The sequence below is a fragment of the Podarcis erhardii genome, assembly GCF_964252035.2.
Source record: "Podarcis erhardii genome assembly, chromosome: Z".
Lineage (NCBI taxonomy): Eukaryota > Metazoa > Chordata > Lepidosauria > Squamata > Lacertidae > Podarcis > Podarcis erhardii.
Genome location: NC_138504.1, coordinates 36787699 through 36800261, shown reverse-complemented (window position 1 = coordinate 36800261; position 12563 = coordinate 36787699). Strand labels below are relative to the sequence as shown.

Sequence of the window (12563 nt, the reverse complement as noted above, 5' to 3'; positions counted from 1 at the left end):
ATATACATGGACCAGTTCCATCTAAAGATGGTTGAGGAATCCAGCTTTCTGTATTCTGATGCTAACTGATCTGATCTGTGCCTGCGGAGCAGATCAAAACCTACCTAATTACTTCACATATATTTCACATTCTCAAAAGTTCCAATGCTCAGAGTATCTCAAAATAAATATTAAAAATGCATATCTTGAAAGAGAATGTATGGATAACTTGCATGCATGGGTCCACACATAAACACCAAATCACATAAATCCACGAACACCCGGAAACACACAGCCCTACCACCAAGAAGGAGGGCTCTGGGAATCTTGTGGGAGGTAAGTGAGAAGCCTCACTTACTGGGCTTTGAGAAGGAGGTGCAAAGGCTCTAGGACAGGGGTCGGCAAAGTTTACCTCACCTGGGCTGGTTCACTCCTGCGGTGATCGCTCTGTGGGCTGGATCGCATCTGCGCAGATGCGGTTTTTGGCATCTCTGCAGAGGCGATTTTTGACACCTGAGTATGTGCAGACACAATTTCCAACACTATGCAAGCGAGTCCCCGCTCCGCACTGTGCCGGTTCAGCACAGCATGTGGGGACTTGCCAAGCGGGTGGCTCGGTTCAGGGGTGGCTCGTGGGCCATTTAAACGGCCCCCGTGGGCAGCCTGTGGCCCACTGGCCACAGGTTGCCGACCCCTGCTCTAGGACCCTCCCAGACCCTCATGTCACCTTCCCAAAACCAGGTCCGCAAAGCGCTGCCTAAAGGAGCATGAGATTCGCGTTACCTGTATTCACACACACATTTTTCTAAGGATTATTTTTAAAATGCAGATTAACGTGGAACGTGGAATGAGACCAACCTTTGGTTGAACTAATGCCAAAAGCTGGAATGAGGCTCTTTGCTTCATCCATAGTCCCATTTTTCCACATGATGAGGCTGGTAGAATGCCCCAGAAAGAGAAAACGGTAACAGCTACACCCTGAATCATAAGGACATCAAAAAAGCCTGGTTGCTGAATCAGGCCAAACACCCATCTGCCTCTGATAGTGCAGGCAGAAGACAGCCATCCTGGCTGTTCAGGATGGGAAGGATAAGGGAAGAAAGAAAGAGAGAGAGAGAGGGCATTCTTTGGGAATCAACCCTGACAAAGTTGGTGTTGCAGAGACAGGATTTGACATGAATCCTTCCATCCTGAGCTGGTGGAAGTTGTAACTTGCTTCGCTGCGCTCCCAATAATAGGTGATTATACAATTGTTGTATAAAGATGTGAGAGGACAAGATAGCAGGAAGGGGGACGGAGAGGAGGAAGAAATGAGTGGTGAAGCCAGGAAGAGATCATCTTTTCTCGGCAAAGCCAGCACCACTAGAGTGCTGTCTCAGCAAGGAGCTCTCTGCCAGCTGCTGATTCACCCTGCCATGTCATGCTCCTTAGTTCCTGGAACCTTTTGGGAACATTGCTATGAATCTCTCTTTTTCTCTCTCTCCCTCTCTCTTGTAATGAGATGATAACTTTTTGAGATTGTATTAATTATTTGTGGGATTTATTTACTTTTTGTTTAAGGCCATGTTCACACCCTCTGCTTAAAGCACGACGATGTCTCTTTAAACAGTCATGGCTTCCTTCAAAGGATTCTGGGAGCTGTGGTTTATTAATGGTACTGGCAGTTGTTAGGTGGTCCCCTGTTCCCCCTGCCAGAGCCATAGTTCTCAGAGTTCCCTATGAAGAGGGATTGGCTGTTAAATTGCTCTGGAAATTGTAGCTCTGGGAGCGGAGGAGGGGTCTCCAAACAACCCTCAGGACTTAAGGCGGGGTGGGGGGGAGGAAGCCATGACTGTTTACATTTAAAGCTCCATGATACCACATTAAAGTGCAAATGTTATCTTATTCAAAGCTCTTTTTTAAAAGAAAAAAAAAAGCATCAGTACTCACCATGAAGTAAGTGCCACATTTTTAACATGGGGGGGGGGGAGAGGTGCCAGTACTGTTATCCTCTAGTACCCCCCCCCAAAAAAAAGCACTGGCCCTATTGATAGAAAAGCAGAACACAGATATTAAACAAAAGCAAACTTACACACACACTTTCTATCTTTCATCCAAGGAAGCAGGAATCCTTATCAAAGTTTAAGAGCACATTCCAGCCAGGCAAACACACTCAAGGAAGATATGGCTTGGGGAAGTTCCAGGGGCTAGACAGAGAAACTTGGAGAGCCAGATTTGGCCCTCTGGATCAGAGGTTCTTCACTCCTGCATTATTTCATTCAGGTAGGTACATAATGGATTGTGGGCAGTACAAAGCAAAAGGCCCATGGAGCCACACCCAAGGCCACATCAGATCCAGAAGCAACTCATGTGACATTTGTTATTAGTGGAGCTATCCAATGTGGGCAGGGTTGATATTTTGTGGGCAGAATTATATGTGGACAGGGATCCAGCCAATTTCTGGCAGAAGCGCTTCCCATGCCACATGCCATCCAATTGTATCTCGCAAGGCAGAGAGGGAAATTGAAGGGTGTAAAGAAGAGGAAGATGTCACAGAAGGTGAAAGACTGTTTTAAAATACACACAAACCAGCATAGAAATCTACCTTGTAAGTCTGTTGGTGCATCTAGCTCAGTATTCCCTTCACCGATTGGCAGCAGCGTTAGATGGGTCTCCCCCAGCCCTATTTGGAGATGCTGGGAATTGAACCTGGGACCTTCTGCATGCAAAGCAGATGCTCTGCCACTGAGCTACAGCCCTTCCTTCAGCAAAGCATGAGTTATTTTAGATTTTCGTGCTACTTTCCTCCTCGTGCAGGCAAGAGGGAGTGGCAAAATAATTGGGGTGGCCTGGAATCTTGTGGATTTGCTCTCTGGCTGTACTTCAAAGGGCAATTTTTATCAAAAACTCATTCATCCTACATGTCTCTCTCCCCCTCCCCCGCTTGAAACAGTGGCCAAGCTTGGGAGAGAGTAGTTAGGAGAGTTCCCTGATCCAATAACTTGTTAAGGCAATGGATCTGTGTTTAATCTTGTTGAAGTCAGTGGACTAAGCTGCTTTAAATCCTAAAACTGGGGCTTATCTCCTTTGTGGAATCACCTAGAGGAGAGCACCCAACTTTGGCCTGATTTTAGTAACTGTTTAAGGCTGCATACACACCAAATATTTAAAGATTTCTCTCTCTCTCAGAATCCTGGGAACTGTAGTATATTAAGAGTGCTGGAGATTATAGTTCTGCAAGGGGTGAACTGTACTTCCCAGGATTCTTGAGGTGTGTGTGCTTTAAATGTGTATGTTGCCTAAGACAGTTCAGATCAGTGTATACAGTATAAAAATTCAGAATGTCAACTTTCTTGAGATAACAGAAAAGAAATGGTAAAATTTGATACAGGGAAGGGAGCCTATGATAACACATAATTCCTAGGCAATCATACATAGGAGTCATTTTGTATGTCTCTAAACAGAGACATTCTTCCATCTCATTTATGTGTTTATTTATAGCTCACCTTTTTCTCTAAGAAGCCCAAGGCGGCATGCAAAGTCCTCCCTCTCAATCCCCACAACCACCCTGTGAGGTAGGTTAGGCCGAGAGAGGTAGTAACTTGCCGAAGGTCACCCAGTGAGCTTCATAGCGGAGTGGAAATTTGAACCCTGATATCCCAGGTCCTAGTCTGACACTAACCGCCACACCCCACTGCTAGGGAATGCTACTGTCTAAGGCAGGGGTAGGCAAACTAAGGCCCGGGGGTCGGATGCGGCCCAATCGCCTTCTCAATTTGGACCGCAGACGGTCCAGGAATCAGCATGCTTTTACATAAGTAGAATGTGCCCTTTTATTTAAAATGCATCTCTGGGTTATTTGTGGGGCATAGGAATTCATTCACTCCCCCCCAATAGTCCGCCCCTCCCCCAAAGTCTGAGGGACAGTGGACCGGCCCCCTGCTTAAAAAGTTTGTTGACCCCTGCTCTAGACCAGGGGTCGGCAACCTAAGGCCCATGGGCCACACACAGCCCACGGGGGTCATTTAACCAGCCTACGAGCCACCCCTGAACCAAGCAGGCAGCTCAGCGAGTCCCCCCGCATTGCACTAAACCGGCACCGTGCGGAGCGGGGACTTGCTTTTGTGGCGCTGAAAATCATGCCTGCGCATGCACAGATGCCGAAAATCACATCTGTGCAGGCGCAGGAAATCGTGGGTGCGCACGCGATCTGGCCCACGTAGGGATGTCTGCTTAAGTGAACTGGCCCAGACAAGGTCAACCTTGCCGACCCCTGGTCTAAGGTTAGGAATGGGGGGCTGGTGACCATCCTCCAACCCCATCCTCTCTAACCATTGCAGGCGCAGATGGGAATTGGAATCCATTATCCAACCTTGCTTTTGCCCACAGACACCTATGCCACAACAAACCTAATCAGTCTCTAAGGTGAGCACCTTGTTAGAGACCCCAGCAAGACGCAGACTAGGGGAGAGGGTCTCTAGATCCTTCAGTAGCTGTAGGGATTAGCTGCTGGCAGATCTCCTTGCTGAGGGCCCCTTCCCATTGTCCTCTTGGAATCTGCAAACACAGGGAAAAACAATGGAGAGATTTCCTGCCTTCATCTCAGCAGGCTGCTAAGTTTCAAGATCAATCATCATTACTCAAGCGGCAGCTTGGTTAACTCTTTGCCTTCCCAACTCTTAACTCTGGTGAGTCTGTACCTCACTAAGAACAGCCTTGCAGCTAGATCTAGCCCAGTATCCTGTTCTTGTAGTGTGCATCCAGTTCCCTGTGAGAAACCAGTGGTTTGGCCTTTCTAGAGGAGCGGCTTGTTTTTCGATACATTCATTTGGCATTTATCAACATACAAACAGTAAACATAGATAAGCAGACCGTGGAAAAACGAGAGGGAAATAATAGTACACAGGCTCGGCGGGAAATCCCGAGGTCTGCAGAAGAAGAAAGAATGTAGACGGGGAGAAAATGTAGACGGGGTCTCCCTCACACACAGCCATAAGACGCGTGCTCCACAGCCACAGAATGCTGGAGGGGCGAGGGGAACTAGGAAATACGGGAGTGGAATACAATGGAATGGAGCATCTTGGAATTGGCACGACTGGTTGGCTGGCACTAACGCTGAACGAGGGCATCCAACGTTGTAACATTTGGTTGAAGTACCTATTTGTTGTTAATAATTAGTAACAATAAGAATAATGCCAAGCAGTTAACAACAACAACAACAACAACAACAACACATGCTTCCAGTAGGGTTGTCCTCATAGCTGTCAACATTTCCCTTTTTTTAAGGGAAATTCCCTTATTCTAAATAGGATTCCCCGCAAGAAAAGGGAAAAGTTGACAGCTATGGTTGTCCTATTAGTCTGCTGCAGATCCAGTAACAAACAGCCGTGTTGTACCTTTAACGACATCCAGATTTATTGTTAGCATCGTCTTTCTGTGGCTTAAGAATCCAGGCTTCTCTGAGATGTGAAATCTTATCCTTAGTCTCACGGTTATAGTGAGGGGGGGGGGGAGAAATTGCAAATAGCAGGCCTGCTTTTTCTTTATTTAAGAACTGCTTATCTTGTATACACTTGAGCTTTGCCTACACGTGTCACGGGCCTCCCCTCCGTTGCATCTGATGGCCTTTCGGCCCCTCTGTTTACCCTCCATCCTACTTCCCAATAAACCCGTGTCTATTTGCCAAGCCACAGTGATAACCCTTCAATTCATCTGCGCGCAAAGCAGCCGCCGCAATAAATCCTTGAGCCTTTTAAAGTGCCACAGCTTCTGTGAGTGAACGAGTGAGGTTGTGGTTAATACTAATACTGTATTAGGATTATAAACGTTTCTCTCTCTCTCTCTGCAAAATAATAATAATAAAGTTCCAGCGGCTCTCTCCTTCTCGGCCTGCAGAGGGCACGCCTCTGCTTTCTTTCCTAGCCTCTTCCAAGCGGGAGGGAATGAGAAGAGGAAAAGCCTCTAGGCTCTGGTTCCGCTTTCGCTTGCCTCCCTAGCATCACCACACCGCCTTTTCAATCTTGCTCTCTCACTCTATCTCCACCCCTTTCCAAGCGGGTGACATAAGGGCTTGTGAGTGGGCGGATCAAATTTCCCCAGTGTGGAGAATGAAGACTGAGAAGGAGCCGCTTTGCTGCTGAGCTCCAGGCGTAAAGGCGCAAAGAACGCGCTCTCTCTCTCAAGCCCAAGGTGCGCGTAGTTTGGAGAGGGGACCCTCCGAGCTCGTGAACTGGCGCCCCTCCTCCTTTAGCTCAGTATAATGAAAAGTTAGCAGGAGTTGAACCCTCTATTCTCGCCGCTCCATGGTGAACCTCATGTGGTCAGAGCTCCTGCAGGATGAACGCCCTAAAGCAGCCGCTGCCGCAGCCACCGCAGGAGGCGGCGGCGGCGGCGGACGCGGCGGCATCCTCAGCCCAGAGAAAATGTTCGAAGGCTCCCGCCGGTTCCGGAGCTTGTGGGACGGGGTGAAGCTGGAAGTGGCGGCCGAGAGCACCAGCCCCGTCGTCTTGCACAGTTTCACGCAGCTGGATCCGGACCTGCCCCCGCTGGAGGTAAAGCCCAAAGTGTTGGGGGTGTGGGGAGCCCCATGCGCCGCGGGGATGGAGGTGGCGGGTTGATTATACGGCGTGTCTCGCTCGCTTTGCATGAATTTCAGGTAAAAGAAATTCCGCCTGTGCGTGCTTACTCGGGAGTAAGCCTCCGCTCAATGGGGCGTGCGCCCAAGCAAAAGCGTGCAGAGGCTTGTAGTAACGGGCTCCCAACCAGACGACTAGTTCTCTTCCCTCCGCGTCCGCCGTGTTTCCAAGACATGTTTAATTTAGGGGTGAAGCCTGACCGCATCTCTCTTCGCTTTTTTATACCGCGACCGCAAACTCCCAAGTTTTCTAGTTCTGGTGTTATGCGTGGGCACGCGGAAGGGTGAATGTAGCGCTGGGGGTCCCACCAACAAAGCTGTTTGAAAGTAGCTTCTCTAGGAGGCGCCTTACTTTTTGTCTTTCGACTGGTAATTTAGGTCCGTTTCTGACTCCACTCCATATACATACATTTAAAACCTATTTGAAGCAGCTGGCTGCTCACAAAGAATCCTGAAGATTGTAGTTTAAGGATGCTGGGAATTGTAGCTTGGCGAGGTTCTCGGGATTCTTTGCAGGAAGTCCTACGTTTTAAATGAGTGTTGGATGGGCTTTAAATTTATGGTGTTAATCTGTTTCTTTACTGGTGTGCATGAGTGAGTATATGGGTCATTCTCTGCCTCTTTCCCCATTTCATCCTAACAACAACCCTGTGAGGCAGGTTAAGTGGACAGCAACTTCTTTTCACACTACTCGTTGTTTTACTCACGCCACAAAACGATGGTGCTTCCAATTTAAATTGCATTATTGAAAGATTTGGCAGATTTCAGAGGTAGTTTCGGTGGCTTTTTGCCATGATAGCAGTGGGTAATTCCAGACTGGGGTGTGTTGGGTGTGTTAATATAGCCACTCCACTTACATTGGATATTGAAAATAGGCCACTAGCAACAGTATTTTATTTTACTGTATAGGAATTCCCATGGAAAAGTAAATCTAAATTAACGGGGGAGGGGGGGAGAGAGATACAGGTTAGTATTTTTAGGCCAACAGTGTTTTGAGCATGCTGTGAAAAATGTGCATGTATAAGGAGCACTGATCCCATAATATGTACAATAAAATGCAGCATTCATGGTAGTATACCATTGATTATTATATGGCGAGAACACTATTTTGCATGCAGAAGGTCTCTGGTTCAATCCCTGCAGTCCCTAGGAGAGATTCCTGGTCTGAAATCTCAGAGTTGCTTCCAGTCAGTGTAGACAATACTGAACTAAATTGTCCAGTGGTTGAACTCTGTATACGGTATCATCTTATGATGTTCTCAGTGAGAGAGCATCTGCTTTGCATACAGAAAGTCCCAGGATCAAACCCTGGCATCTGGTATGGCTGGGAATAACCCCCTACCTAAAGCCCTGGAGAGCTGCTGCCAGTCAGTGCAGACGATACTGAGTTAGGTTTACCAGTGGTCTGACTCTGGATATTCAGAATGATGAGGACTATAATCTTACTCTCTTCTTAGGCGGAAAGGCTGTTGCCCATTGGTAGAGCAGCTGGTTTGCATGCAGAAGGTCCCAAGTTCATTCTCCAAGTAAGGTTGGCAAAATGTCCCCTGCCTGAAATCCTGGACAGCTGCTGCCAGTCAGAGTAGATAGTATTGAACTAGATAAACCAACAATCTGATTCTGAACAAGGGAAACATTCCATGTTCCTGTCCTGTACAATGTCACCTGAAATTGCGGCACATCATACAAATAGGGTGGGGGCACTTTCTCTACATTTGGGTTTCAGGTTTTAAAAGAATGAGGGAGGATATGATGGAACTTCATAACCTTATGAATGAATCAGTGAACAAATGATGTACGTAGTACAGGCAACTCCCAATTTACATGGGGGTTAGCCACCGTGCATTTAATTGAAATTGTGTATATTGGGAACACTACTGAAAAAGCCTGCAGACACCCTGGAAGCCCTTGAAAAACTTTTTTTTTAAAAAAGAAATCAATTAAATCCACTACAGTCGCTCTTTCCAAACCTCCATGCTCAAATTCCCAACTTTCCACAGGCCAAAGGTTGGTGCAAAGGCTCTTGGGATTGCTAGATGCTATTTTCTTTCCATTTTCACACGCTTTAAGGATACTTTTTGCCCCTTTTGTGCTATTTTCAAGATTGCTGCAGTGTGCGCATGCGCTGTTTCACTTGCCTTGAATGCGTGTAAATGGGGAGTTGCCTGTATAGAAAATGACTTAACATTTGAACTTGCTCATGGATTTTATTTTATTTGTGTTAAGCTCAGTGAGTATAAAAGTGAGGTCTTTCCTATTAACTTGGGAAGCTGCCTTTTACCGACTATATCTAGTTCCTTGGTTAATGTAGCTCATTATTGTCTGCACTGGCTGGCAGCAGCTCTCCAGGGTTTCAGGCAGGGAGTCCCTCCAGGCCCTACTTGGAGATGCTGGGAACTGAACTTTCTGCATGCAAAGCAGATGCTCTACCACTGAGCTACAGAAATTCCCCTTTACAAAAAGCACAATTGGTTTATCTCTGTCTCTCTCTAATAAAAACATAAGGCTGTCATCATGCAGCTCCCACTGGAGGATTTGTAATGCCATCACAACCCTCAATTTGCATGAATTTCAGGTAAAAGTGAAGACAGTGAAACTATAATTCCCATGGTTTTTTAAATATATAGAGAGAGGTGCTTAAATGTGTGGTGTGTGTGCAGCAAAAGGGTCACTGGCCAGGCAGATGATCTTTGTTGTTCCCTTTCCATCTTCCACAGATATCTGCAATTCCCTCCTGCTCACATGATCGCTTTGGGCTCAACTGGTCAGGCAATTATCAGTGTGGCTGGCAAGCTGCCAGGTTTGAGCATCTATTAGGAGAGGCGCTCTCTGTGGCGAGAAGCGCAGATCTGGCGCCTTTAAAGGATTTAATGAATGACAGCGAGCTTCCTGTTGCGAACCATTTTTGTGCCTTCTGTTCTCTTTGGAGCTGTTTGCCTAAAGCTCTCCGACCTGGCCAGGGATTTGGAGAGAGCCTGTAGCATCTTCTTCCAATGCAGAGAAAATCCTTTGCTGGGTGGGTCATGACTTATGTCCAAACATCTGTATCCATTGACTGTGGGAGCACCAGAGTCTCTCTGACATTCCATAACAGGACAGCCGAGGCCCCTGTCAATAGCTCGGTGTACTTTGTGTAGTTCAGCTGTAGAGCATCTGCTATGCACGCAGAAGGTCCCGGGTCAATTTTTGGCATCCCCAGGTAAAGCGGGGAAGGTCTCCTGCTTGAAGCACTTGAGAGCCACTGCCTGCCAATGTAGACAGTACTGAGATAGATGGACCAATGATCAGATCCTATTTAATTCAGCCTGTTTAATTCTTCAAAACAGTAAGAATTAGAATCTTACTTTATTTTTAGGGGATAGGCCATAGCTCAGTAGTAGGACACATTCTTTGCATGCGGACAGTCTTGGGCTCAATGCCTGGCATCCCCGTGTTAGGCTGGGATGGTTGCCTGCTTGCAACTGGAGAGCTGCTGCCAGCCAGTGTAAAACAGTGCTTACAGCAGGTCTCTTCCTCTGACACTGATGCTATATTAAATGAGCTTTTTTCATTCTTGGGACACAGGGCTTTTATCTTAATTGCTTCCCTTCGCCAAACTTTTTGCAAAGAGTTAATAAACCAGATCCAGTTTCCTATGCACACAAGGCTGCCACCCACAGCCCCGGTTTCATTCTCTTGGAGGTTGGAGCAAGAGAGATTGTTGCTGAAAATCCATCATCTGTTTCTCATTTCGTGTCTGGCAAAAAAGTATTTCAACCTCCCAGATTTCCTTCGCTGGGCTAGGAGGAGCCTTGAGAGGTGTGGTTTCAGAAGAGAGGCCAGGAAAGTTGGGTAGGGTAGGGGGAGAGCCTGAGCTTTTCAGCTGCCTCCATTGCAAGGAAATAATGATTGAAAGGGTGGTGCAATCATTCCAGACCACCATACCTGCTTCTCCTTGCAGGCAGGAAAGAAATCATGTTTCGCTAACATTGGGCAAGTCTAGAGCCACATTTATACCATACATTTAAGGCACTATGATACCATCTTAAACAGTCATGCCTTCCGCCAAAGAATTCTGGGAGCTGTAATTTGTGAAGGGTGCTGAGAGTTGTTAGCAGATCCATATGCCTCTCACAGAGCTACAATTAATTCAGTGTTAATTGTTAAGCCACTTTTGAAAATTGAAGCTCTGTGAGGAGAACAACTCCTAACAACTCTTGGCACCTTCAATAAGCTACAGCTCCCATAATTTTTTGGGGAAGCCATGACTCTTCAAAATGATACTGCTTTAAATGTATGGTGCAAATGTGGCCATGGTAGATGGTAGCTACTTATGGTTTTTAAGAAAATAATGTTTTGTCTTGGGCTGTGTACAAACCATATATTTAAAGCACATTTCTCCCACACCCAAGAATCTTGGGAACTGTAGCTCTTTAAGAGATAAACTACAGTTCCTAGGATTCCATGGGAGACTGCTTTAAATGCAGTCCTCCTGAACTCTTCCTGCCCCAGCTGTGCTTTGCCCTTTTCAATTGTGCTTTCATGGATTAAGAAATGCCTTGCTGGATCAGATTTAGGGTTCATCAGCTGGCCAGAAGCTCCCAGAAAAGCTCACAAGCAGACAAAAGGCAGCAACTTATTGTCTGCACCCTCCCCTCCACCAGTGTTTTGTAATTGGAGATATACTGCCCCTAAATGTGAAGGCTTGATTTAGTTATCAAAGCTGAGTGGGGGGTTTGAACCTGGGTCTCTCAGCTCCCAGGCTGGCGCTCTGACCTCTAGACTCTGCACTGCTGATAAACTTTAATTAGTTCTTTAACTCCCCTCCCTCCTAATTTTTTTTGAAACTGAGAGTTTGCTGCCTATCAGCACGTAGGGCTTAGTGGGCTAGGCATGGAGGCAGACACTCCCACATGGCGGAGAGGCAACAGGTTATTTTTAAATAACAAAAAGCTCTGCAGGCCTCAGATGGAAATTAAGAAAAAAAGGGGGGGGGGGAATAAAGCACAAGTAATCTGTCCTGTTAATTACCAGGGATGCAGGCGGCAGAAATTGCCCCAGGGGCCTGATCTGCACAGGCTTGCAGCAGCTTTTTGTCAGGAGTGTTCGCAAATAACCTCTTCTTCTTTTTTAATAAATAAATGCAGAACCAACTCCGTTGAGTACAAGCTGGAACTGTGATGAGTGTTCAGGAGTTCCCCTCTGTGATAGTCTCCTCTCCCCTTTGCCACCCTATCCTGTCATATTTGATGGATGGTGTGTGCCGTGTATCAGGGAGCTTTGTGGGGGAATACGCAGTTCCAGGCTGCGGGTGGGGGGGAAGCTTGGGCAAAATGTGGCCCCTGCTTCCTCTGTAAGTTGCCCCTGGTCACCAAGAGTACAGCCATCTGGACAGCAGAGAGTAGCCAGGCTTTGCCACTCTTTAAATTTCCCACAATGCCCCAGAGCTGGATGGGCAAGAGTACTTTGAAACAGAATCCGTGGGCATTGAGTCCATGTCAGGATAAAAAGATGGGATATAAATAAATATAATAATAATAATTTAGAATAGTCAAGTGTCTCTCTGAAGGGCAGCCCACCTGAACTAGAGAGCCCCAGGCAGAGAGGCCTTGCCAAGTCATGCCAGCCAGCCAGCCCACCAATCAAAAGGTGGGGCCTTGAAATTTGGCACCTGTCTCTCCCCACTGGTGGGTTTTCAAGTGCCCCAGCCCCCCTCACCCACGTACCCTCGCGTTGTGGGCAGCGTGTTAGACCACCCTGTCCCAGAGCAATGCTAGGGGTGTGTGGGATTGTCATGGACAGAGGCATTAATTATTTTTTTCGCAGAGTCGAGAAGTACTTATCTAAGCTTGGCAAAGATACAGTATACGTAAATACAAACAGACCCACACTCTTTCTTTGTCTCTCTCTCTCACACAAGAAACAATCTGTTTTGCAAATTTGAATTCAAAACCAATCAACCTTCCACTGTTTCTCATATGTATTTTTGTGT

At 46.8% G+C, this 12563-nt stretch overlaps 1 protein-coding gene across 5 annotated transcripts in view; it reads left to right on the top strand.

The window, feature by feature from the left end:
• The window catches only part of RALGDS (ral guanine nucleotide dissociation stimulator), a 96577-nt gene that overhangs the window by 27868 nt on the left and 56146 nt on the right, over window positions 1-12563 (top strand). Inside the window, exon 1 of one of the 5 annotated variants that reach the window (XM_081846992.1) lies at window positions 5973-6509. The exons of 3 other annotated variants lie outside the window; for them this stretch is intronic. In XM_081846992.1, coding sequence (XP_081703118.1) covers window positions 6261-6509 — 249 coding nt within the window. In that variant the 5' untranslated portion in view covers window positions 5973-6260. Of the gene's footprint in view, window positions 1-5972; window positions 6510-12563 lie in introns of those variants that run through there. One more of the 5 variants, XM_081846990.1, reaches the window with a different exon arrangement.